The sequence below is a fragment of the Euprymna scolopes genome, chromosome 7, assembly GCF_053919585.1.
Source record: "Euprymna scolopes isolate OS-2025 chromosome 7, ASM5391958v1, whole genome shotgun sequence".
In the NCBI taxonomy this organism is placed as follows: Eukaryota; Metazoa; Mollusca; class Cephalopoda; order Sepiida; family Sepiolidae; genus Euprymna; species Euprymna scolopes.
The window spans coordinates 23,816,838-23,844,466 of record NC_136488.1 but is presented as its reverse complement, the minus strand read 5'-3'; the positions used below and the strand labels follow the sequence as shown (position 1 = coordinate 23,844,466).

The 27,629-nt window shown below is 34.7% G+C and overlaps 1 protein-coding gene and 1 pseudogene across 1 annotated transcript in view; both read left to right on the top strand.

Annotated features, from left to right (window-relative positions):
• The window catches only part of LOC145279647 (putative sodium-dependent transporter YocR), a 79,907-nt gene extending 53,063 nt beyond the window's left edge, over positions 1-26,844 (top strand). Inside the window, exons 9-13 of the mRNA XM_080130877.1 lie at positions 11,025-11,164; positions 16,591-16,682; positions 20,130-20,278; positions 25,277-25,379; positions 26,523-26,844. Of these exons, the coding sequence (XP_079987003.1) occupies positions 11,025-11,164; positions 16,591-16,682; positions 20,130-20,278; positions 25,277-25,379; positions 26,523-26,708 (670 nt within the window). The 3' untranslated portion in view covers positions 26,709-26,844. The remainder of the gene's footprint in view (positions 1-11,024; positions 11,165-16,590; positions 16,683-20,129; positions 20,279-25,276; positions 25,380-26,522) is intronic.
• Positions 13,910-14,026, top strand: LOC145280402 (5S ribosomal RNA; annotated as a pseudogene).
• Positions 26,845-27,629: the final 785 nt, after the last annotated feature.

Here is a 27,629-nt window from a genome sequence, read left to right as displayed (position 1 = left end):
ATTACATATGACAAATCGCTATTTGATTCTTACTAACCAATTATTTATATAGACTTACAGTATGTTTTCTTTATATAAAATAAAATAAATTTCAATCGTTATCATCAGTTATTACTTAAATGTATCTTTTTAACAATATAAGCGCTTTTGGAAGTTGGGCTGATAAGATTCTTATTAGAGATAGCCATTTTTGACGTTTCTGAATTTTTGAGATGAGGATTGGTTATTCGTATTATTTGGACTCATTGGACTACTGTTCACCCAAGATGAGAACAGTAGTCCGATGAATCCTAATAGTACGAATAGCCATTTTGCAGTAGTGTCTGCATTCATCTGCTTGAGATGAGGAAGAAAAAAGGTTATCAGAATTGTAGTTAAAAAAAAACAAATATCATCTCTACAAGTCCAACAGTTTCATAAGACATTGGTTCAGTTATTGAGATTAATCTTACCCTGGAAAATGTTCAATTCTCACACATGAGAATGCAGTAACAAATCGAGGATAAGCTCTTAAACAAAAATATGGCGATAGTTGGTTTGCGAGAAGGAACACGGCAAGTGTGTACAATATTTAAAGCAATTTTACTGTGTGAACAAATGGATGATACAAGAAAAAGTTAATTTTACAGAAAAGAAGATTTACAAAAAATTGTGCTTTGAAAAGTTCGCTTAACAAGCGATACATTTTTTTTTTTTTTTTTTTACATAGTGATCACCATTTATCAAGGCCCGGAAGCCACTCAGGGATAAGGGTTATTGCAAGTACATTACGTTAGTGAGGAGATTTGCTGATATGTTTACTTAAGGGGGCGGTTCATTAGGAATTTGTTAACATTGGACTTGAAGACAACCAAGTTGTAGTCCGGAGGGAAGCAGGCAGACGGAACAGAGTTCCACAGGCGTGCAGTTCTAAGAAAGAAGCTTTGTTCATGGAATCTGCGTTTTGTATTTAGGCACAGATATAGAGTGGGGGAAATTTTTCACAGTGGATTCAGCTAGACGGGTGTTTTTCGTGAAAGATTGGCGAGAGGGGACCAGAGATTGGAGTTCAGACGAGCATCTGCCATGGAAATAACGATAAAACAAGGACAGGCTCGCAACGTCTCTTCTGTGGGAGAGAGGTTGCAGGGTAGAGAAAAGGGCATCCCCCACTAAGCCACGAAGTCTATTTTGTACTCTGTCAAGGCAGGATAGGCTGTTTTTAGCAGCTCCTGCCCAGATATGGCAACAGTATTCCATCCTTGGACGTACTTGGCTTTTATATAGCTAGAGAATTGCGTCCGTAGTGAGATATCTTCTGGAGCGGTAGAAGGATCCCACCATCTTTCCAGCGACCTTGGCAACAGACTTGATGTATGTGTTCCATTTCAGATCAGGAGTAAAGATCAAATCCAGAAGCTTCTCAAAACACGGGGCCTCACCCAGACGAGAGCCATCCATCACAATTGATGCCAGCTGGGGATCAGAGCGTTGATGATGTAAGGATAGGAGTTTGGTTTTGGATGCATTAAAGGTAACCAGCCACATCTTCCCCCACTGAACCACGCGCTCGAGATCAAAGGAGAGAGAATCAGAGAGAACTTTGTCATTTACAGCCTTTGATGTGTTGCCGTAGATGGTCGTATCATCAGCATAGATGTCAACGAATGATTTAAGTATGTGTTTAGGGAGGTCATTGATGTAGATCAGGAAGAGAGTTGGGCCCAGGATTGACCCCTGAGGGACCCCAGCATTTATATTGCAGGCCTCCGATTTTTGTCCATCTACCACTACTCTTATGAGCCTATCGGAGAGAAATGATTTAATGATTGAGAAAACATTTCCAGTTATACCGTAGCTGGAAATCTTGTGAAGTAGACCCTTATGCCATACCTTGTCGAAGGCCTTTGATATGTCGAGAGCAATTGCCCTAGAAAGGAAACCTTTGTCAAGAGATTCACTAATCCTGTGGGATATAACCGTCAGCACATCTGCGGTAGATCTTGCAGAGCGGAAACCATATTGTGTGTTACTAAGAAGGTTATTCCTGCTGAGGTGGTTGACTATTTCTCTATTTAATATGGATTCCAGCAACTTACTCATAACACACAGGAGACTTATAGGTCTGTATTGAGAGGGAGATGACTTATCACCTGAATTCTTAAATACAGGGCAAACTGATGAGGTCTTCCAGGGAGTCAGAAAGCACTTCTCCTTAAGGCAGCGCTTAAAGTTTCGTAAGTATGGGAGCAAGTTCTGGTTGAAGCTTTTTTAACACTATAATTGGGATGCCATCAGGGCCAGTTGCTTTACTGGAATCTAGGTTCTTTATTAGCTTGGCGACCTCATGCACGGATATTTGTATGTTACTTAGCTTGTTCTGTGTTATAGGAGGAAATATGGGGAGTTGATGGCCTTCGTCGCATAGGGTAGAATTAGCTGCAAAGTTCTTTGCAAATAGTTTGGCCTTGTCTGACGCTGACGAGATGACCTCTGGTCCATTGATAATGGTTGGGATAGAACGCACACTTCTGTTCAGGATCCTATTTGTTATTTGCCAAAACTGGTGGGATCCAAGCCGCTGATCAGCTACCTTGGATTTAACAGACTGGGCATATAGCTCTCTTGCATTTTTTATTACTCTTTTACAGTGGTTGCTGGCAGACCTAAAAGCAGCTTTAGTCTCAGTGCATCTATTACGTTGGTAGCTATGGAAAAAGTGATTTCTGTGCGCGATAGCAGCAGCACATTCTGGGGAGAACCATGGCTGGCTGTTAGGTTTTTGTTGGAATTTTTTAGATGGTATGAATTGGTCTATGCCTGCAATTAACCATTCGGTCAGATCTGATACTATAGAGGACACATCCTTTTTAAACATGGAGTGCAGAGGTAAATCAGATATGAATGTACGGAAGCTTTCCCAGTCAGCCATAGAGTATCGGTATACAGTACGGTGGAGGGGTACGTCTGGGGGCTTCTTACATTTCGTTTTTATCTTAACTGATACGACAGAGTGGTCGGAGGATCCTAGAGGAGAATGAACGGAATATGAACATAGCTCCGGGGAAGTTGAGAGAAAAAGGTCTAAGAGGCTTGCATATTGACCGGGTGTATTGGGCACACGGGTGGGTTAGCGAACAATCTGAGTGAGATCATAAGCAATGGCAAAATCATGACAAAACCTCCCCTCATCATCTGTCTTATTTGAATGGGTCAGCCATTCCACGTTATGGACGTTGAAGTCACCACATATGTGGATGTTAGCCGAGGGATGTGAAGACAGTATTTGGTCTATTTTCTCAGATATGCTCTTAAAGATAGTAACTCCGCTGTTGTGGGGCCTATAGAGGGCAAATATAAATGCAGTGGTGTTAGCAAGTGCAACCCTGAAGCACATATAGGGTAAATTAGGATCTTCTCTAGAGATATCTCTGCCACACGGGAAGCCATCCTTAATGTAGGCACATATTCCATGCCCATGGCGATCTTGGGTGTCAGATTTAGCTGTTAAATTTGAGTATCCGTTAATTATGAACTCATCTAGGGAAGTGGTCGGCCCTATTCCAGTTTCACTTAGAAAGAATATGTCCGGTTTCGTCTCCTGTAATTGGGTTTCAACCTCTGGAAGGTTGGAACATAGACCTCTGATGTTGGAGAAGGAGACCTGGTAGTAGGGGTCTACGTTGGAAGATGGGGTTCTAGGTTTAATCGAGTTTTTATTCTGGAGATATTTCATGTTGAGGTTTGGGGATTTGTGGAATAGGTCGGCATACTTGGTTAGAGCAGTACAGAGAGGGAAAGTAAGAGAGAAAAAGACAGGAAAAATTTTTTTTTTATTTGTAGCACACGAAAAGGTAAAGCCGTAACAATTACCCACTAGTATGGCATCGAGAGGCCCCACCAGAGACTACTGCATGGTCCAGATCCACTCACCAAATGGCAACACAGCAGTCCCAGTACTTTGCGCCTGCTGATAGGACAGCCTCCTCATCCCTCAATTCTGGCTCTTTTCATGTCGGTTTCAATCCAAGCAGGAATTCAGTGATAATTGATTGCTAACTGGTAATTGCCGTCTCGGGTTTGTCACATCCACATTCGAGCCAAGTAAAATGGAGCCTTTAATTCAGGTCAGTAACAGTAGAAAGGAGACTGATTTCTGTGACTGCCGTCTTAGGCATGTGCCACTATGCCTTGACCACATCCTGCTGGTGGATCAAAAAAGGCAAAAAAGAGGGCACACTTATGCGAGTGTTTTTATAAACTACCTCAAATGACCCCTAAAGCAGCAGAGACCGGAAATCCTGCCAGCCTAAAGGGACAAGTTAATAACTCATCAATAAGGAGGAAGTGGGGACATAAATTCTAATACGGCTGACATATATTAGAGAAAAAGAATTTAATCCAGGTGTTTGGTCTCAGTCTTTCATCGTGACTGACAAGAGGCAAGCAAAGATATATGACGTCTTGTTATGTTGATATCTCAACAGGAACCATACATATTTGCACTCCAAATAGATCTGGATGGAAATGGCTGAAAGGCACACATGCGCATTGTGTTCAAAACGTCCCGCTCTATAGTGATGTAAGTATATACAGTGTACATGCCTGCATGAGCACAACAGATTACACGTTTATATAACAGAGGATAAATCTCATTCAGGTAACTATTGCTCATTTACCGCTGAAATAGCAATTAAAACAAATGTAAGTAGTTGTTTATAGGCTGCACATTAATATTTCTTGTTTGGTAAGAAAGGAATTTTAGTTTCGAACCGATTGTAGGAAGTAGTAACTTTCTTCCAATGATAATGATGAAAGGCCAAGTGAAAAATGTTTTAAACCATAAGTGGTTGGTATCTCTTTTGGGATGTGAAAGAAAATACTCTAGAAATGGAAACACAGTTTGTTAGCAGATTTGTGGAAACCCCTACCTGCTGACTGTTTTCCTCCTAACTGCTTGGTCTTTTCAAAACTAAGGACAATAGGCATCTCCTGTCGTTTTGATAATCATCTTTTGTTCTTGTTAGCTCCTTACATCAAGTAGCTTCACACCTTGTCTGGAGCGATTTCCATTAAAAGAAAATGAAAGATAAGTTGATCCGCTAGCAATTGTAACGATGGTAGTAGCAGTCTTTTTTCACTAGTTTTTTTTTTTTGTTTACTTTTTTTACTAGTGTGTCCTCGCTTATCAAGGTCCAAAAGCCACTCGAGGATAAAGGGTTAATGAAATTGTTCATTGGATAATTAACGTCTTGGAAAGATTAGAATCGATAGTTAAAAAAGATTATTGAAGTGAACGGCTCAAAAGATTTGTTAACATTGAACTTAAAAATGATAATATCGTAGATCAGCTGAGAAGTAACCTGTAGTATTGTATTCCACAAATAACAAATTATTGGAAAAAACTTTCTCTGCAGAAGTTTTGTTTAGTTTTACATGCACAGAGTAGGAAAGGAAAATTCATTATGGTGGTTGTTGTTAAATGAGTTCTTACTGTGGATGTTTTAAAGAGTGAACCAGAGATTGGAGCTAAGTCGAGCGCCTATCATGGAAATGATGATAGAGTAGAGAAAGATTAGTAATGTCTCTTCTGTAAGAAAGGGTTGTAGGGAAGGAAAAAAATCGTTCCTCACTAGATATTTTTTTTTTTTTACGCTGTCAAAACAGAAAAGCATGCTTTGAGTGATGCCTTTTTCAGACATGACAACAGTACTTTATCTTTGGATGTATCTGCAAGGGAGATACGATGTAGCATCAACACAACAGGTTGAGAATCAATGGCTGAAGACGGCAGCCATTAGAGAAGAGTTGTAAAGAGTTCCAAGAGGGGTGAGAAGAGGAGAGATCAGCAGTGGAGGAAGAAAGAATATAAATGGTAGAGGAAGACAATAGAACTTTTGCAATCAGGCACCGCTTACATCTATAGCATCTGCAGCAGAGCCTGTCGATCCAGGATAGGCTTACAGTCATGGTAGGCTTCCAATTTAGCAACAGATTAATCTGAGAAGATCAGTCTAAGGAACGTTCTCAAGGATAGAGCTTCCTCGAGGATAGAGCTATTTATTTTAATTGGAGCAAAATGAGGATTGGAGCATTGGTGGTAAAATTAGAAAGCTTCGTTTTAGAGGTTAAGGGATTTTTGAAACAATAACATGACTCAACAAATATGTTTGCCATTAGATGATTTAAAAAGAAAGAAATTATCACAATATGTCTACACACCCTGAAGATTCATTTTTGCAATCATTGTATCAGAGATGCACTTGTGTCTTACGACAGGGTATAATATGGAGATCTTGTCAAGTGGCAATGAAGAACACAAAACATGGTGGATGATACTGTTTGTAAAATCACTTAACAAAAATAACTGCTATTAATATCAATCAACTGATCCTTTATTTCATTTCCCACATCTTCCTTCCACTAATTCTCTCACCTTCAATAAGTTTCCAAACGGTTTTTGTATGGGCACTTTTATTGATAATGCACACATGAACTCTAGTCCCCTTCCAAGTAATCTCCTCCGGCTGCAATGCACTTGTTGTGCCATTCCAATAACTTCTGGAAGGTCCCATAGAAGATCTCTTGTGTGAGCATGTCAATGATCCCCATCACAGCTTCTTTCATCTCCTCAATTGTCTCATAACGACAGTCTCTAAGGTTTTCCTTGAGATTAGAGAATAATCAAAAGTCACAGGGAGCAAAATCTGGATTATAGGGAGGATGAGGAACTGTCTTGATGCCCATGTTGGTCAAATAGTCTGTGACAAGGATGGAGCACCTTTGGGACAAACCTCACGCAAATCTTCTGCATCTTCAGTTCCTTGCGAATAATTGTGTTAACAGTTACCACACTGACATCAAACTGTGCACTTATTGTCTTCTATAGTCACCCGACGGTCCTTATCCATGAAATTCTTTGTTTGGCCAATCAACTCTGATGTTCTAACTTCTTTACTCCTCCCACACCTCTCATCATCCCTCACAGACTTCTTGGCTTCCTTGAATCTCTTATGCCATGCAAAGAATTATGTTCGATTCATGCAAGATGATCCAAAAGCAGTCTGAAGCATTCCATACGTTTATGTGGCATTTTTAAAAAGTTTATTGCATATCGTTCTTCTAAAGTGTCTTCACGTCCAGATTACATTTTTGAAATTCACCAGCTGTGACAATCAGGCTTTAGTAGGGTGTATTCCAATTCCTTCTGTAGTTGTTCATTTGAGCCTGAAATTATAAAAATTGATCAGTAATCTCATAAGATGTATAGCAATAACATATTGAATTTTCAAGAGTCTACAACAATTTTAAATTCTTGTACAAAAAAGTCTGGAAACTTATTGAAGGCACCTTGTAACATGCTAAAAATCTCTGACCACATAAGCTAAATACTCTCACTGAAAATCCGGTCGCGAAATCCCTCGTTTTTTAATTAACACAGTGGAATAAGAACCTCCTTCTACTTCTGGTTTTCAAAAGTTTTCATTTGAAATTGTTTTACTTCTATTTTTGAGCACACACACATTGTGATAATTTATAGAATCTGTTGAAGACAAATAGAAACATCAACTTACATTTTTTCAATTGCTACGAGGGGCGTGCAATAAGTAATGCCCCTGACCCACTTCCCATAGCAGTAGAGCAACGAAACTTGGCACAGTTCTTAGTCTTTCTCTACACAGGAACCACCCAGAGTTATGCATTTCTCCCATCGTTTGATGCAGCTCTGGAGACCGTTTTTGTAGAACACCCCAGGTTGGTCCTTTAACCACGACATGACTTCAGAAATCAAGGCTGCATCATCTGGGAAACACTTTCCTTTCAAAAACAACTTCAAGGCTGGGAAGAGGTGAAAGTCAGAGGGTGCGAGGTCAGGAGAGTAGGAAGGATGGAGTAGGATTTCATAACCACACGCCCGTGCTTCTGATCTGGCGACATGCGAGTCGTGGACTGGAGCGTTGTCCTGCAGGAGGAGGGTACCTTTGCTGATCTTGCCCCACCTCTTGATTTTGATAGCTTCCCTTAATTTCCTCAAAAGTGAAGCATAATAGGCTCCTGTAATTGTGGTATCCTTTACCAGGAAATCTTTCATCACTACTCCGTCCTGGTCCCAGAAGACTGTGAGCATGACCTTGCCAGCAGAGAGCTGCACCCTTGCCTTCTTTGGAGGTGCTTCCACTGCATTGACTGGGTTTTGGTCTCTGGATCATAGTGATGGACCCAGGTTTCATCTTGTGTAATCAGTCTTTTGAAAAACTCTGACTCATCTTCTTGGCACATCTCCAAATTCATCCTCGAGCACTCAACGCGTTCTCGCTTCTGGAATGGTGTGAGCAACCTGGGAATCCATCTGGCAGACACCTTATGCATATGCAAATGGTCATGAATGATAGTTTCCACAGACTCTGTACTAATCTTGACATCTTTGGCTATTTGGCGAATAGTAATGCACCGATCTTCCAAAATGGCAGCCTCAACTTGATGGACAGATGCCTCATCAATGGCAGAAGCGGGGCAACCAGGTCTGTTCCACAGACTTCCGTTCATGTTTGAATTCACGATGCCAGCGTTTTACAAGGTCATATGATGGGGCATTATCATCATAAGTTTCTTTCATTTCATCAAAAGTCTCCTGTGGTGTGCGTCCTTTCAAATACAAAAACCGGATCACTGCTCGACATTCAACAGGCTCCATTTCACACCTGACTCAGTTCAAACGCCTGTAAAACAGAAACCACAATTAGTTCAGAGCTGTAATTTGCCACATAACCCGCAGAGATATAAATTATTGCACATGCAAAATTTCAGCTAGATCAGACAACTGGAAGTGGATCAGGGTCATTACTTATTGCACGCCCCTCGTATTTGACCGAACATTTCTTGGATAGGATGAACCCCTAAAAATATCAACAATAGCATTGTTTATAAACTTCACAATTATTTAGAATATTTGAACTATTAGTCTCATCGTGAGTGTTATTCTGACAGCGTTTCAGTTGTAATAATCTCCGACCTTCTTAAGGTGTACCTTTTTTTACTAAGAGGTATCTTTCTATTGAACTCTGGAATCTTCACAGAATTTTGAATGGGACCCTTTAATTCACAAGAGTAGCATGTTCTTGTTTCATCAACCATAATCGAGTAGATGTCTTAAGTCATTTGCAATTGTATTCTTAGTATCACCCGCACTGAGGATTGAACCTTCAACATCCAGAAGAAAGTCACTTAGAAGTGAGTTTTACTTACTAATTTATCTGTTACGCCACTGGTGCTTGCAGATAATCCTTACTGCAGTTCAACCTTTTTTTTGGTTCCAATAAACGGCTATAAAACCAAGACTGTTGAACATTCATGACTTGCTGTGGTGGAACTACCTGCATTACCTACGAATGAACTGATCCGCACCCAATAAATGCCAGAAGATAAGGCATTAATGCAGAAGCCTATATCCAGTGAACCAACCAAAGTTGTTTGTCAACTAGATGAACAATTCACACTTCAGTATTTTCTTATTACTACCTTTACACTAGTCCAGTGTTGTTTTCTTGTATCCCTTCAAACAGGGTTATATAACATGACTGAAACTTGGTGGACAAGACTGTTATATGTGGAACGGGACAGCGCTCAGTAATTAGTTGGGACGATTAATCAGAACCGGAAAAATCGGAAGATTTGGGGGTATCGGAACCGGTATCGGAATCAGAATCGGAAAAATTGATGCTTATCTTCCGATTGCAAAACAATTCTTTTAATTGTCTTTTTTTATTTGTTTTGTGAAATCTTTCATTGCTGGTAATAATGATAAAATAATAAATATTTATTGATTTTAAACTATCAGTAAAGCTAAAATCGATTTGTCACTCTCCATAATGTATTTTGACCTTTAGTAACAATTTGCATATTTAACATGTGTTTTTACAAAAATCGGGGAAAATAATAATCTTATAGTTAAATAATTAGATATAAAGAATTGGAATCAGAATCGGTAATTATATTGAAATCAGGAATTTTGTACAGAATTGGTAATTGTATCGGAATTGGGAAAAATATTGGAATCGTCCCATCACTAGTAATTAGAGAAATAAAGTAAATGAGATTAAAAATAATATCTATTAAAGGAAAAAGCTAGAATCGAACCCAATATTCAAGAGTTGAAAAGAATACATATTGCAATTTAGATACGATGATAGGAATGTGGAGCATTGTCCATTGTTTTAGGAATAACAATACAATTAGTTAGGTCTGAGATCCGACAAGGAAAATTAACTTTGCCAAAAACGTGTTGGAGACATGTGTATGTAAATCCATGTGAGAAACATTCACGTGTTTGAGCACGATTCTGATGTCACCAAGAAAGATATATTACAATATATTCAGTTAACTTAGAGTCAGTCAAGGGTCAGAAAAGTTAGAGGGTTCGGAGTTGACTGTTAGAGTTGGAAGAGTGAGTTAGCCAAAGCGAACCAGAAAGGGATATAAGACAATGTAATTCTGAAAGGCATTCGAATACATCATCATCATCATCATCATCATCATCATCATCATCATCATCATCATCTCATTCAGCTGAAATAAATGTCTTCATGTTATAAGTAAGCCTTTGTCTTCGTTTGTCATCCACCGAAACGTAATGTTTTGTCTATCGTCTTTTTAAATGAACATTGTATGAAACACCCTTCCAAAGTGTTAGCAGTATCCTCTCATAGATAATGTATCTCTCCATGTTAAAAAGAACTGTCTATTTCACATCTTATCACATTCATATCAGCCTTCTACTATAAATATGAAGTCCCCAAGAATTGTCATCACTGTAGTCGCCGTATATCCTGTTATACAAAAGTCTCATCTTCTGTTATATGTCGTCCTCAATATGTACATCACACTATATAACAAAGACGAGCATAAACTGTTTATTTTTACGATATGTGATTCAATTGTAGAAACGATTGTGAATTTATTAAACGAGTTTGGCAGGGGGAATAACTCTGTATTACGTTCTTTGTCTTCCATTATATCTTAAATTCATTTTTATTCTATCCTAACAGGGCACCCATGCTGTATATGAAAGATGGCGTTTTTGGTCGCATCCTCCTCATCATCTTCTTCTTCTCCTTAACAATAGGAGGAATAACACAAATGATAGCCTCAATAGAGGTTTTACTTGGAGTTTACATGGAATTTGGTCGTAAGTATCAGTTAAATTTTTAGTATTTATGCAGAATAAGAGCTGTGTTATCATTGGAATTTTCTGGACAGTTGCATATAATGCCGAAAAGGTGCCAAAAAGGTGCCAAAAAGGTGCCAAAAAGGTGCCGAAATGCTGAGCCAATGAAATCACAACAGCCAATGTGATTTAAGAAAACATTTATTTACTATCACTGGTTTATTATGAAAAAAAATAAAATAAATATTTAACTTGATTTGAACAAAAAAATATCATTAAAAAAAAATTAATCATAAAATTTTTTTAAAAACTTCATCAGTTGTTTGTTATTCTAAAAATATATATTTATTCAGAAAACTTACCTTACAATGAGTGCTGTTTTTCCTTGATTCAAGTCAAGTATCATGGTTCAAATGTGCTCTAAACAGAAATATTTATTTCCAATGCACTTTTGTCTTATCAAAGAATCTACAGTTGATTTTATATGCCATGCCCTTCTGCTTGTGCAGTGATAAAACTTCTCAAATGCACTGGTTATGTTAGGCTGTATAAGGGTATTAACTTTGATCAAAATTGGATTATTCCTTCATTAATTGGACTTTTTTGATTATCGATTTTCATTATTTATCAGAGGCATTCCAATACAAAATATATCTAAGAACACTCCCAGATACACAAAGTACATTTGTGTAAAATTTTTAAATAACTAGCCCAGCGGTTTTGAAATCTATAGGGAACGAACTTCAACACACAGACACACACGAACACAAACTGCTTTTCCTATATATATATATATATATATATTAGTGTTGGAACAATTAATCGAGTCAGAAAAATCAGTACTTTTTGGGGTATCGGAATCAGTATTGGAATCGGAAAAAATTGTACATATTTTCAAGTGCCAAAACGATTCTTTTAATTATTTTTACTGTTTTTTTTTTTTTTGATTCTGTTTAAAACAAAACCTTTTACTGCTGATAGTAATAAAAAAATAATAAATATTTATTGATTTTAAACTACCAGAAACATAAAAATCTTCCTCACAAGTATATTTTTATGTTTAAGAAAATATGTGTACATTTAATACATGTTTTATGGTAATTGGGAAAAATAGCAACTTTATAGTTAAATATTTAGAGATTTATGAAGAATCGGAATCGGTAATTGTATCAGAATCAGGAATTTAGTGCAGAATCGGTAATTGTATCGGAATTAGGAAAAATATTGGAATCGTCCCATCACTAATATATATATATATATATATATATATATATATATATATATATATATATATGGAGTCAGAGATGGCTTTGTGGCCAGGGTCGAATCTCCCGATCAACTGTAATCTGATGCACTTTCTTAAAATAGAATAGATGTAAAAAATAATTTTTAAAAAAACATTTTAATGGTTATTGGCAGATTTGTTTTCTGATAAGGTTTGAGTTGGATTTTTTATTCTAATTTTTATCTAATTTGACAAACACAGAAAAAAAAGGGCAGGTAATTTGCTTCAACAGTTCTCATAATGTGAACCTATTTTTTGCTAATTGTTGACAAACCTAACCAGTTACTGTACATTTTGTAAGCGACTGGTTCTTTTAGGTTATAAGCGAAAAATTACCAAAAACTTCCTAGCCAGAAATTATTATCAGAAAGTGAACTAATTTATAATCAGGCTAATAACAAAAATGTGGAAGAAAAAATGTTTAAGTCTGAATAAAATATCGACTTGACACATACATTGCTATTCATTTTAAAATCTGATAATATATATATATATATACACACACACACACACACACACACACACACACACATATATATATATATATATATATATATATATATATATATATATATATATATATATATATATACACTTCAGAATAAAATTATCCAACAATCAACTGGTATGGAAATCTGTGATTATAAGTTTTACAAGATATTACTGGCAGTAATATTCTATAAGTACTATCCCACCTAAATAGGAATTGCTCGATATACAAGATAGAGCAAATAAATCAAGTTTTAGTCATTCAATGAATTTAAAAATTTATGACGTGAAATGTTTGAGTTTCAGACCAAAAGATTTTTATTATTCTATGTAAGACAAAGAATACATTAGAAATATTTCTAATATATTCTTTGTCTTACATAGAATAAAAATCTTTTGATCTGAAAATCAAACATTTCACGCCATAAATTTTTAAATTCATTGAATAACTAAAATTTTATATATATATATATATATATATATATATATATATATATATATATATATATATATATAATAAAGAGAAAGAAAATTAAAACTGTAAGAGTAAATTTACAATCAAAATTTATTATTCGACTGAATACTCCATGTACATTTTAGCAATTTATGACTATAATAAATTGCAGTTTCATTTAATGCCATAACTAGCAAATTCTAGCATTGCTACAAATATAATTTGTTGATTTCTTTCTGTCCTCTGATGAGAAGGATAGCAAGAATAGCATTCTTTGAAACTCCGTGGAATAAGGACTTAATTAAATTGTTTTTTGAAGTATTTAGTCAAACAATAAATTTTGATTGTAAATTTCAACTTATAGTTTTTATTTTCTTTCTCTTATAATATGGTCTACTCTTTATTATGTATTAAGCTTTTTTATTCGGTTGGGATTAAATTATCTATATATAAATACTGGTATTTATATTAGATTGAAGTTTACCATTGCTTATATCAGATAAATGCTGCATCTTTTTTGATTTCATTATTTTTGTATATATATGGCATAATCGTGTTGACACACCGGTTCTCATCAGATCACTGAAGTAAAACAACGTTGAGCCTGATTAGTATCAGATGGGTGACCATTTGGGAAGTTTAGGTGCTGTATGTGCTCTCCGCATATCTTGGCATTGTTTCCAGTCGTCCTGTACATACACTTCACTGGCCACTGGTATTTAATAATGTCGACTCAGGAGAGGTGTGGGTGGAGATTGCGCACCTCCTACCACAAAAATTTAATGCGCATGCACCCCTACGTGGATATCTATAGTCTGTCAAACACTGGAGGAGCCTGTGTATATATATATATATATATATATATATATATATATATATATATATATGTATGTATATATATATATATATATATATATATATATATAAGAACAAAGAATTAATAAAACATATTAAAAACACTTTAAGAAGAGTTAAAAACAGATTTAATTTTCAAAAAGGAGACACAAATTAAGTGGATTGTCCTTAATCCGTGGAGTTTCGAAAGAAATACTTTCCTTCTCATCAGAGGGTAGGAATTAGCAAAATGCAGAATCGAATTTTGCTTGCAAAGTATTTAATGAAACTACAGGTAAGCCATAGAGCTTACTTGGTAAAAGTTAAAAAGTAGTGAAGCAGAGGGAATGGGGGGAAAAAAAAGAAAAATGATTTCACGTGAATGGATGGTTGAGTAAAGAGTAGAATATCCAATAAATCCAAGAAAAGTTGATAAAAGTCTGGTATCCAGAAGTAAAAATCCAAAGGGATTGCATTACTGGAAGATATTTCGATGTCATCCAAAAGGCAAAATTCTGTGAAATAATTCACAAATGGGTATAAGGAAAAAAAGAGTTCAATATATTATTGCAAGAAGAAAGATAAATTGTGCATAGAATGAAGAGATTTCAACATGCTTCTGCCAAAACCGAATTTCTAAATACGAAACAGAAACGATAAGCGGCGATTGAGTTATTTTTAGAATAGAAAAGGTAATATCACAATGACCCAGACAAAATAACATTGAAGTGGTGGAAGAATTAAGGCAGAAAAAAGGGGTCGAATGAAATAGACAAGTAATGATTTTAAAATGAAATTATCAGCAGGAGTCACAAAATTGAAGCAAATCAATTGCGTGGAATATGTATATATACAGTGCCGGCAAAAAGAAAGTCCGCACTTGTAATTTTTTCAAAAACTGCAAATTTAAGCTAAATTTAATGGAACTGTTTAAACAACCTATACCTCATTTGATTCGCCTTTTATTCCTCTATAATTTTACCTGTTCATATTTGACTTTTAATTGAAATATTCTAGTGTTCACGTCAATTTAAAAAAAAAACTTCAAATTGAGAAGGCAAAAAGAAAATCTGCAACAAAAAATTCGCTTAAAATCAGTTTAAAATATCCACCAACAGGCAACAAAGCATGTCTAATCGTAATTGTTGTTGTTCCAGGTTATACAACGTAACATTTAGTCCATATGCCATGACTTTCTCTTAGTGATCGTCGGGAGCTCATTAATCTCCATCTTTCTGGTTTATCCAATCGATAAATTGGCCACAGATTGAAATGTGTGAGAAAACGGTACGAAAGACTGTGCAAAAGCACCAAAACACAGGCAGTGTTTATGAGGCCCCTAAATATGGTCTTAATATAGTTAATTCTAACAGGGAAGACAATGCTATCAAGATCCGCAGTCTAAGAAACATATTTGAAATGGCTCCCCAAATCCAACAACAGTGCAATCTTGTTAAAAAGTGCTCTCTTTCTACTGTCAAGAACAGATTAAAGGAATTTCATTTGCTAGGATATGTTGCAAGACGCAAGCCAATGATTTCTGTAAATAACAGAAAGTGCCATCTGGACTTTGTCAGATGCAATGCCGATCATGACTCTTCATATTGGTCAAAAGTGCTTTTTAGTGACGAAAGCCAGCTCAATAAGCTAGGCAGTGATGGTAGGCAGTTACGTCCGTCAGAGGAAAGGTGAAGAATTTTATCCTAGGTGCTCATTTTCAATGCTGCAAGTTGGTGGAGGTTCAGTTTTGGTGTGGGCCATTATTAATACCAATGGTCCAGGACCTATAGTTCACTCGCAAGATCAAATTAATTCGACCAAGTAAATTAATATGTTGATTGAGCATTTTCTTCCCTACTTTGATCAGAATTTGAATGATAATCCCATCTTCAAGCAGGATATTGCTTCCATATATATATATATATATATATATATATATATATATATATATATATATATATATATAATAGAAAATCCCCTGTTTAGTATGTAATATTGAAATTCCAAATATAATGCTTAAAAGATCATACAACTGCAACATTTTTTTTAATAAATATTTCTTTTTAATAAACATATTTATTTATTAAAATTTAAATTTCCGGCCCATAAGGAAAATCACAATAATATTTTTTTTCTTATGTATCATGTTGATGGTACTGTTTCACACGTCCTGGTAGCCACAAACAAAATGAAGAGAAAAAACTCCTCTTTGAAAAGTTGATTTAACAACAAAAGTTTCAAATAAAAAGAAATTATTTTAATCATTCCAAAATATTATATAACATTATTCGGATTTCTAAAGTTTCAAATTAAACTTACAAAATAATGTTTTTAAAGATGTGACCAAGTTCCTCTATTTTATTTTAATTTTATTTTTCATTCCAGGACAACGTATACTTGGTGTTATAATCATAAGCTGTGCAATGTTTTTAATGGGAGTACCATCAGTCCTTTATAAAAGCTTCTTGTGGGGACAGGTAAATTATTTACTTATAACCTTTGTTTCAATCTACTTTTTTCCATTTTTCTTTTTATTTATCCTGAGACATTGTGGCAAGAGTACACAGACTTAGAAATTAAAAGATATTCGATGATATAAAATTACACAGATTTTGGAATTAAAAGATATTCTATGATATAAGATTACACAGACTTTGGAATTAAAAGATATTCGATGATATAAGATTACACAGACTTTGAAATTAAAAGATATTCTATGATATAAAATTACACAGACTTAGAAATTAAAAGATATTCTATGATATAAAATTACACAGACTTTGGAATTAAAAGATATTCTATGATATAAGATTACACAGACTTAGAAATTAAAAGATATTCGATGATATAAAATTACACAGACTTTGGAATTAACAGATGAGCTGCAAGCATTTGTACCCCCTTGACGTAAATACCCCTGACAAACCCAAAAAGCAGCTAAATCCCACCCCTTCACTGTAGAGATCCCTAGATGTAAGAGAGCCTTCTACTCCAGTAGTTTCTTTCCCAGAACTGCTAGACTTTGGAATTCCCTTCCGGGTCTCTGCTTCCTCAACTGTACTGACATGCAGAAGTTCAAGTGTAACGTGAACCGACATTTTGCTGTCCAACTTCCTACATAGTACCCCTGTAGCTTAGGTCCCTGAGAGTAACCCCCTACATCAAAGTGGCAATGTGCCTTGTTTGGTGTGAAAATGTAATTAAAAAAAAAAAAATTCTATGATATAGAGAAAGGATGTTTTTTGTTTGTGTGTAGTCAAAGGTTGGGTGAAATGGCCTTGTGCCTAACTAGATCAGCTTGAATTTCGCGTCTTTTAAGTAGTCAGAATTTGACCTCTTGTCACATAATTATTTCGTGCTTTAAAATTATTTAATCGATTTAAAATTATGACTAGAGATTTTGGTTCTATATGCGCATTATACATCTCCATTTGTTATTATATTATTGTAACATTGCTGAAACAAAAACACCTGACATGCCTACCTACCAAAACTTTTTTTTCTTTTACACTGACAAACAACGCTGGACACCCACGCTAGTTTTAATAATAAAGAACAAATTCCACAATTCTGTGACTTAGAGGATGAAGGATTTGTTGAATCACGTTGCAATTTAAGTTAGGATTAAAATCCTTTGCTTGCTAATCATATTAGCTGCAAATGATCATCATATGGCAACAAAAGGAAAGAGGAGAGACAAAGAAAAGACAATTAATTATATATTCTTTCTTTTTCTTTTCATTTAATGTCACTTTTACCTTGTTCAGGGATCAGACATTTTGGATATTCTCGCTGTTCAATGAATCAGCAATCTCATTTACCACGTAACATTTTCAATAAAAAATAACAAAGGAATTCTTTATACTTATGTGGAATCTTTATATGTGGGTCTTTTTATTCGCTTCATCATTGCTCCTTTCCATCTTTGCCGTTTCGTCTTGTGGTTGGTGTAGAAATAAGCATCTTTTCGTAAACAAAGAGGATACAGGAGATGTTCGTTGGAAGCTTCCTTCAAGGTTTTATTTGGAGATAATTTACTCATGAGAGAAATTCTAATGTTCTCTCAGCTGTTTACTTCTTAGCTTTCTAACTTAACTGAAATGAATGACTCACACGGACAGATACACAAAGGTAACATTCCATTCAGATTATCAAATTTTCTATATTATTCATGGTGTCTCATTTGCATAACTTCCATAAAGAGACTGATTTGAAAACCTTTGTTTCTCACAGCTCGAAAAACGTGACCTCATTCATTATATTAATCTGTTTTGTCTATTGCGTTTGACTTGCTGCACCTGTCTTAACTTTACGTCACTCATTGGGAACGAGTCTGCTTTGAAGATTTGGGCTATTATCATGAACTCGCCATTGACGTGGAGTTTCTATAGACTGATATATTTATCAGTCTAATCATTTTTTGCCAAGTTTTCTTTGGCTGGCCAACTTATTTGTGATTGAAGACATTTATGCTTCAGCAACAGTTTAACTAGGAGGATGAACATTTCACATGACCAGTGTAATTGATTCATTCTTAATAATAATTTGTAAGTGCATTGTCTAAATTATGTTATCGTTCTATTAGATAATTTTTTATGTGTCTAATCATTTGGTCATTCCTGCCAAGACTTTCTGAATCTCAACACAGAACCCAGTTGCTTTAAAAGGTAAGAAATCACATTTGTTTCCTGGTCTCATGATCTTGGTGGACCATAATCCTCCTAACCACTTTGTGACTCCTTTCTGAAACGCTTCTTGTTTTCTGACATAATATATTTCTCAATTAATATGTACTAGCAGGTAGATTAATGAGTAACTTACCTGTTCTCTAACAGCGTTCTTTTCATATACATAGCAAATCTTTATGCAGGTTTCTGTAGCTTTTTCTTCTTTTTTTGTAGCAAAAAGCATCAAATGTTATTAGTGCTTCGCTTGATCTTCAATTTGAATGTTTGAAAAACAGAAAAAGTATAAGAACTTCTCTGCTCAGTGGGTTCTTACACACTGAATACAACATGTAAAGGATTTGAAAACTAGGAATATATAACGATGACAATCAAAAATACAATACTAGTCATAAATTCCTAAGTAATCAAATTTTGTTAATTCATCATTTAGAATCCTCTCATAATATTTTTTATCATTCAACTGACTATCTATCTATCTCATTAGCTCTTATCCTTAAGTAACTTTTATCCTTTATAGGTTGTGATCTATTAAAAAAAAGAAAAAGAAAATGGTTACAAAGGCTTAAAGTTGATGGATCAGGTTTTTAAATTGATTGAGAAAATAACTGGGTCACAGATAAAATATCAGACGAACATACACAACTAAATTTCAATTTCTGATTCTTCTTTATAAGATATTCACAGCAAGAACTCGTCTCTCTGCTACAACTGAAAAGAACTTTCCTTTCCTCCTCCGTTTACCTAATGTCAAGCACGGTTTCCATGAACAGTCTCTTTCAAAGAACTTTCCGCCCATAGAACATGTTATCATGGTATTGCTTCTCTGCAGACTTCAAATCCATTATCAACAAATATTTGTCATTAGCTGTCCTCATAAATAATCAATTTTATCCATTCCACTCATCATTTTTAATCCTCTCATAATATTCTTCATCATTCAACTGACAATCTATCTCATTAACACTTATCCTCGATTGGCTTTTAGCTTTGATAAATGGTGACTCATTAGTATAAAAAATAATATTTTTAATTATTAATTTGGCAATCTATCTCATTCACCCTTACCCCGAATCATAAATGGTGACACATAAGTAAAAAAAAAATATTCTTGTTTACCAATTTGTCTCAGATCCATATTGTGCTTCCTCGTTTTTCATTATTATTTCTTTATATATATATATATATATATATATATATATATATTATATATATATATATGTTTTTTTTTTTTTTCAGGATTATTCTTGGACATTTGGAACCACAATGAGTGGCCTCATGTTTATCACAGTTGCATTGGGAATCGGAATCGATCATATTAGAGAAAAGATTATTAACATTTTCAAAACTGATTGGCATCTCCCAAAGGCATGGAATTTTATGATCAAGTAAGTGATGAGCATTTGCAAATTTCTGTCATGCAAACAACATCACACTGAGTAGGCAAGGGCAAGTTACTCTGCTTGGATTGATAAATGCTCAAAACAATGTGATCTTTGAATGGAGGGGGAGGTTAAAAAACAGAAAACAGGTTTTAAAATAACTATAATATATATATATATATATATATATATATATATATGTTTTTAAAATATAATTATCCACTGGCACATGTTTCGTCATCTACGACTCATCAGAGTGGCTAGATTCAACCACTCTGATGAGTTGTAGACGACGAAACGCATGTCAGTGGATAATTATATTTTAAAAACAATATATATGCCGCTCCCCATTTGGGAGTACCAAATTTGGTAAAAGAGAAAATTATTCCCAACTCGCATTTAGGTAAAAATGCACTTTCATATGAATAATTGAATTCATTTAAAACATATTGCAAAAACAAAAACTAATAAATAACACACACATATATATATATAAGATTCTAGGGATCAAATGTAGCGATTGGATTACCAACCAAATGACCTCTTGGCTAGCTCAGATAGCCCCATAGAGAATTGCTAATCAAGTGTTCTAATGATCCCCGGATGGAAAAATAAAAATAAAACCCAAAATAAACTGGAAGTGGACAATCAAGAGAGATTTGATTGCAACAAGAAGAAGATAGAGGGCGCTGTGGATCTGGTGTCAGATTGGAAACAATAGTATACTTTTTACTGCCTCATTCGTTGCAGGATGTGGTATTTCCTAAGTGTAAGTCAGATTAAAATACTTGGAAATGTTTAAACTCTTGAAAGTGTGTATTGAGGGAGGGGAAGATAAAGGGATATCAATTTTTGCTGCAACAAATTCCTGTAATGGTTAGTTTAGTTAAAGAAAAATAAATGTGAAATCACAAATTTTTTTTTAAAATAGATATAAAGATATACAAGATTTGTCTGTAAACTAATGGGACTTGTGTCAAACAATTCAAAACAACAAATTCTGTGATACCAACTTGTTTCCAATTAAAATGAATGGCTCTTTTTTTGAGGAAGCTCTCTGTTTTGAGACGCTTCTGGGATTATCTTTTACTTGGAAGACTTGTATCAAATCTATTCCCAAGGTCACTGGAAAAATAGGGGGATCATTTTCCTACTCTAGAAACCATCTCACTCTCAATGAAATGAAAGATTTCTTTCTCATCAACCTTACGAGTTACAATAATAAGCCTGCCATAGGACTCGTCTTTTGTATCTTTATACAAAGCACATTATGGTGCATAAAAAATATTATTAAGAAAATTTTCTCATCAACCACAAACAGTATAATTTGCTCACTTAAACTTTACCCATTTCTCTGGAATAAAATATCACCACCATGGTTGGTTTTAACTTTAATGCAATCCAAAACTAAGCTTCCATCTTTTCACCACCAATGCTCTGATCTCCACCTGGCCAAAATTGAAACTGTTTCCAATTTAAATGAATGGTTCTCACCTTGAGAAAGCACTCTGCTTTGACAAACTTCTGAATCTGAGTTTTACTCTTGACCTGAAATGGAAGACTTACATCAAATCTGTTGCCAAGGTTGCTGAAAAATGGTTGGGTCATTCTACCGCCCCAGAAAGTGTCTCACTCTTGACGCAATCCTCCGCCTAATTCATCCTAAGATGGAGTACTGTTGCTACATCTGGAGATGAGCTGCTCAGAGCATCCTTTCTTGCCTTGGCAGGGTTCAAAACCAACTTCAAAATATAGTAGTAGATGTTCTTTTCTCTTCCTTACAACCTCTTTCTCACAGAAGAGATGTCATGACTCTATCTCTGCTCTATCGATATTTTCATGGCAAGTGCTCATCTGAGGTTCAATCTATTTTCCCTGCCTATAAAAAATTCACAACAAACACTCGTCTATCTACAACCACTGTTAATAATTTCCCTACTCTCTATCTATGCCTAAAACTAAACACAAATTCCATGAACAAAGTTTCTTTCCTAGAACTGCCCACTTGTGTAACTCTATACCATGGGACTGCTTTCCAGTTGATTACAACATAATCGTTTTTAACTCCAATGTAAACAGGTTCTTATTAAGCTATCCTCATAAATAATCAAATTCTACTCAATTCCCACTGCTGATCATTTCGGTGTTGTTTCATCAGCCACCAGACACTCATTAACCCTTATCCTAGAATGACCTTCAGGTCTTAATAAGCAATGGCTCACTTGTAAAAAAATATGGTTTTGTCTTCAACGTAACCTTCTTGGTTTTAACACACTTTTTTTTTTATTCTTCTCTGCCATGCTTCTAAGAATTTCAAAAACGTTGCCTTTGCCAGGGGTTTTCTCTTAGCATGAAAACCACCAGAGTCTAGGCGATTGTTGAAATGGCCTTTTCCCTGTTGACTGAGGTATGGCTTTAGTCCTGTGCAATTCTAGGGGGTCCATTCTCCTAGGATTTATCTTTGCTTTTTGAGAAGGGGTTAATTTATTACTAATCGCCTGAGGCGATCATACCAACAGGGTGCCCAGGCATTTTTTTGCAGGCCAGAATGTTCTTTTAGAGCACTGGCTCTTCAACCTCACTTTCCACCCTTGTGTCACATTATTCCACCATAGGAAGGAGATAAACATCGGAATGTTGTCCTTATTCATGTATATCCCCACTATCGTTCAATATTAGTATAAGGTATCAAATATATATATATATATATATATATGTACTAGCAGTTCAGACCGGCTTTGCTCGGGCTCTAGGTACTGATCATAACTTTATGTGTACATGTATATATATATATATTAAAATGTTTGACTCATGTCCAGATGACCTACATCTAAAATTTCAAGTGTTTAGACCTAAAATTGGCTGAATAGTTTGCTAGAGACTGCAAAGGTAAAATCTTTTGAACTTTGACCCCTTTGAAGCCAAATTTTCGGCCAAAAACCGATTAAAAAGCTTGCCCTATGTCTGAATGCACTTTCCGTAAAATTTCAAATGTTTAGACCAAAAATTGGTTGAATAATTTGGTAGAGATCACAGAGGTCAAATTTTTTTAAAATTTGACCCCAATTTTGACCCCTCAAGTTTTATTGTTTTGGGCTGAAATCAAATTAAAATGTTTGATCCATGTCCAAGTAATCTACATATAAAATGTCAAGTGTTTAGACTAAAAATTGGCAGATGAGTTTGGTAGAGTTTTCAAAGGTCAAATTGTTGACCTTTGACCCCCTGTCAGCCAAATTTCTGGCTGAAAACCAATTAAAAAGATTTTCATAATCTAAATACCTTTTACGTCAAATCTCGAGTCTGTAGACTGAAAATTGACAAAGTAGTTTGGTAAGGAAATGCACACACACAATTTCACTTTTATCGATATATAGATAATGGTTGTATAGTTTTCCAAGACATAAATCCAATGAAACCCACGTGATTATCAAAGAGTGGTAATATGAAAAACAAGTGAAGCATGCATGGTCCCCGTGAGAGCAGTGAACGACGCATAAAAAAAAAAATGACTATGTCCATCATTTGCCCTTCCCCCCCCCCTTTTAGCCCCAAAAGTCCCCGAGGCCATAACATTTAAATTTAAGTTCATCGCCACGCAAAACTACTAAATAGACATATACAGAAAATTTGGGACAAATATGGTAAAATAGTCCCAAAAATGGAGTGTTTTTATTAGCCCTTAAAGAGCCCCTGGGGAACACCCAAGAGTTATCGCAAAGTATAGACAAACAAAATTATATAGAAATCAGTTAGTTACAATTTTCAGAAAGTTTTATAAAAATCCAAGACATCAATTTTTTTGTAATAAGCACAAAAGTGTCAATTTTAGCCATTTTAATCCAAAAGGCACCCCGGGTGTGTGCGTGTGGGGGGGGGGGGCAACCGGAGTTTTCCCGGAAAATCTGTTCTGTTACTTTTTTTTTTACTCATATTATGTTTAATGTTTGTGCAAAATTTAAAAAAATTCCAGGGCATAGTTATTGAGAAAAGTGCGGACAGATGAACAGACAAGCGTGAATTTACAGGTCCACCCTCCTTTTGTCGGGGGGGGGGGACTAATAAAGCTATTAATTATGATTATATGATTTTATTGTTCAGATTTAAGGTTAGTGGTAAAAAATTAGTTAACTGTCCTAACAGTTAGAATGTCCCAAAATGGGAAATATTTTTACATAAAATTTATATGTGCAGCTAACTCCTATTCTAAATTCTAAATATAATAGATTTTTTTTTTCAGTGTATTCACATAAAATTGTCTAAAAATAGAAAATCTCAATTTTTAGGACGCAGATATACTTTCTTTTTTCATTTGACAAAATTATGTTTTCCTTCAATGTATTCTATTCAATATTTTGATAAATTCGTTGGAAGATTTTCAAACATATTTTTAACTGGGACTAAGTGGTTATCAGACATGCTCACGATGTTTCCAAAGAAATAAAAGATAACTTGTTCTGCAAATCGTTTAAATGTGATGTTTAGTAAGTAGGTGTGAAAATAAATGTGATTAAAGAATAACCAAGTGAACTTTAAAATGTTTGCTTACAATAGTTCAGCAATAAAAATAGAAGAAATTATTCAATGCTACATTTGGGACTGGGATCCTCATTTGTAGTCTTTGACCATTAGTTTTTACATTGTAAACGAATAATCTATTAATAAATATGTGTTTATTTCATTTTTTAGAAATTTTTTTTCAAAGAATTGTTTTGGAAATGGAAATAAGGCTCAAATTTTTCCAATACGGATTAATCATCCCAACACTAGCCCTAAGTAATCTGCAATAGTATTTTTCGGTCGCCCACACTGAGAATTGAACCTTGAACTTTCACAATTGATTTTTTCAAAGTACTCTAGCCACTGCGCATATGGGTCTCTGCAGACATTCCTAGCATGATTAATCCCTGTGTGTGTGTGTGTGTGTGTGTGTGTGTGTGTGCGCACACGCGCGTGTATATATATATATATATATATATATACATGTTTTCATTATATTTGCAGAGTTGTCTGTCCATTGGAAATCACCATTCTTGTAATTTGGTGGCTGTGCGTGATAATCATTGGAGAACCCCCGGACGTTAACAAACTCAAGTTGTTTTCAGAGGTAAGTTGATTGAATTTCAATTAAAATCAAACCAATAACATTTAAGATGTTGTTTCTTCCTTGATATGAGGTGGGGGAGGGACATGAAAATTAATGGAGTTTTAGATTTTGGTATGTTTTTTTTTTTTAATTATTTTAGGTTCTTTAAGGAGAGAGAGGGGAAGGAAGAGGGAAATAAAATGACATTTTTTTCTCTTTAACTATTGAATATATAGGAAACCAAAGAGACGATTTCTAGGCAAGTATTGCAGACTTACGATTCAAAGTTAATACTGCAACATCTTTTTCAAATTATAACCAACATTACAACTCTTTACCTCGGTTTAAATAAGAGAATTATATTAAAGATTTTGCTGGCCGAATAAAGCAAAATATTTGAGGACATTTTTGTGCATTCTTCAAATTTAATATCAATGTATTGACACTTCTTATGAACCATCTTCATAATCAAATTTTGTTTATTCCATTCTACATTTTAGATTATCTCTTAATATTTGTTAGTGTTCATCTGAGAACCATCCCTACTATTAACCATTATTGTAAAGTGATAGTTTAATAAAAACATACCCATAATTCACTCTCACTCACTCCGTACTGCCCTTTGTCTCAATTTTTTCTTCATTTTCCGCTCTTATCTTTATATACAATAAAATGATGACATCTTCCCCGCACCCCCCAACTATCAAACTAATAGGAAACCAATGCAAATATTTCGCACTCACCATTCAAAGTGTATATATATATATATATATATAGCTTTATAAAGGCCAAATTTATTTAACAAAATTAAAAGCGTATTTTTTATTTTACAATCTAACTCAGCATAGTATAAACATCCCCCAACCTCATCATGTTAAGACTGGCTTTCAAGGTTGAAGGTGTTTATTCTGAAAGCCATTCTTAACATGGGGAGGTTGGAGATGTTTATACTCTGCTGGGTTAGGTCGTAAAAAAAAAAAAAAAAAAAAAAAAAAAAATACCCTTCTAATTTTATTCATTGTAACTTTTAATCACTTCCTAATACTTTGGGAGGAAGTGCGTTGATAGTATCACACTTATCTAAAAAAAAAAAAAAAATTAAAAAAAATTTAAATTGTCTATTATTTTTTAAATTTCTGATTTACGTATATTTTTGTCTTACAGTGGATCATTGTCATGTTCTTCCTTGTTCTCATGAATGGTCTTTACCTCTTGTGTGTGAAATATCTACGCCATCATTTTGTAGATGAAGAGGAAAACATTATTTTTCAACCGGAGGAAATTTATCGAAAATATTCCACAAATGTATTCCATGAAAACGAAGAAGTAAAGGACATTACCAAAGAGTAAAAAAAAAAAAAAAAAAAAAAAAAAAAATTTTGGATATTCAATTTTACAATTGTTGAAATAAAGGAGGTGGGATCGAAGCAAGAAAAAAAAAAAAAATAATAGACATTATAGAAAAGAAACTCCCTCACACTATTAACCCCCCACCCCCCAAAAAAAAACATTTCCCCTGAGAACTTCTTCCTCTAACATGTAAGTTGTTCAATTGTTTCTTTAAATATTTTGAGATTATTATAAACTAGCAGGGAGACCTGACGCTGCCTGGGATTGAATGAGGACCAACATGTTTTACATTCCCATAATTTATTGCTATCGAAATCTGTGAAATCACCCATTTTTCAATCAAATTGATTGATTGCCTGTTCTAGTTGGGGACATACTGCTGTGCACCAGGAGGAAGCATCATATGCCTTCATTGTAGTTCACATTGCACTGTAGAGAACTTCTGTTGATTTTATAAAATTATTTTTATATAATGGCTTGAATTATAGTTTAAAATATAAAAGTTAAGTATCATAGTTCAATTCTGCTCTAAACAGAAACATTCATTGAACGCACCCGTCATATCAAAGAACCTACTGTTGATTTATATGCTGGGCCTTTTTGTTTGTGCGATAATAAAACTTCTCAAATGCACTTGTGGTGTTAAGCTGTATAAGGCATTAACTTTAGTCAAAAATCGCCTGTCCCTTCTTTCAGATTTTTTAATTATTGATACTTATTGAAGACACTGACACAAAACCTATCTGAGAACACTGCCAGGCACATAAAGTATATGTGTGAAATTCAAAAAAATAAATCAGTCCAGCTATGTAGAAGTCCATAGGGAACAAATTCTTCTGCATACACACAAAGTTCCTTTTATATAATAGTAACGATAAAGATTAAACATTAATTGATTTTATATAATAGTAACGATAAAGA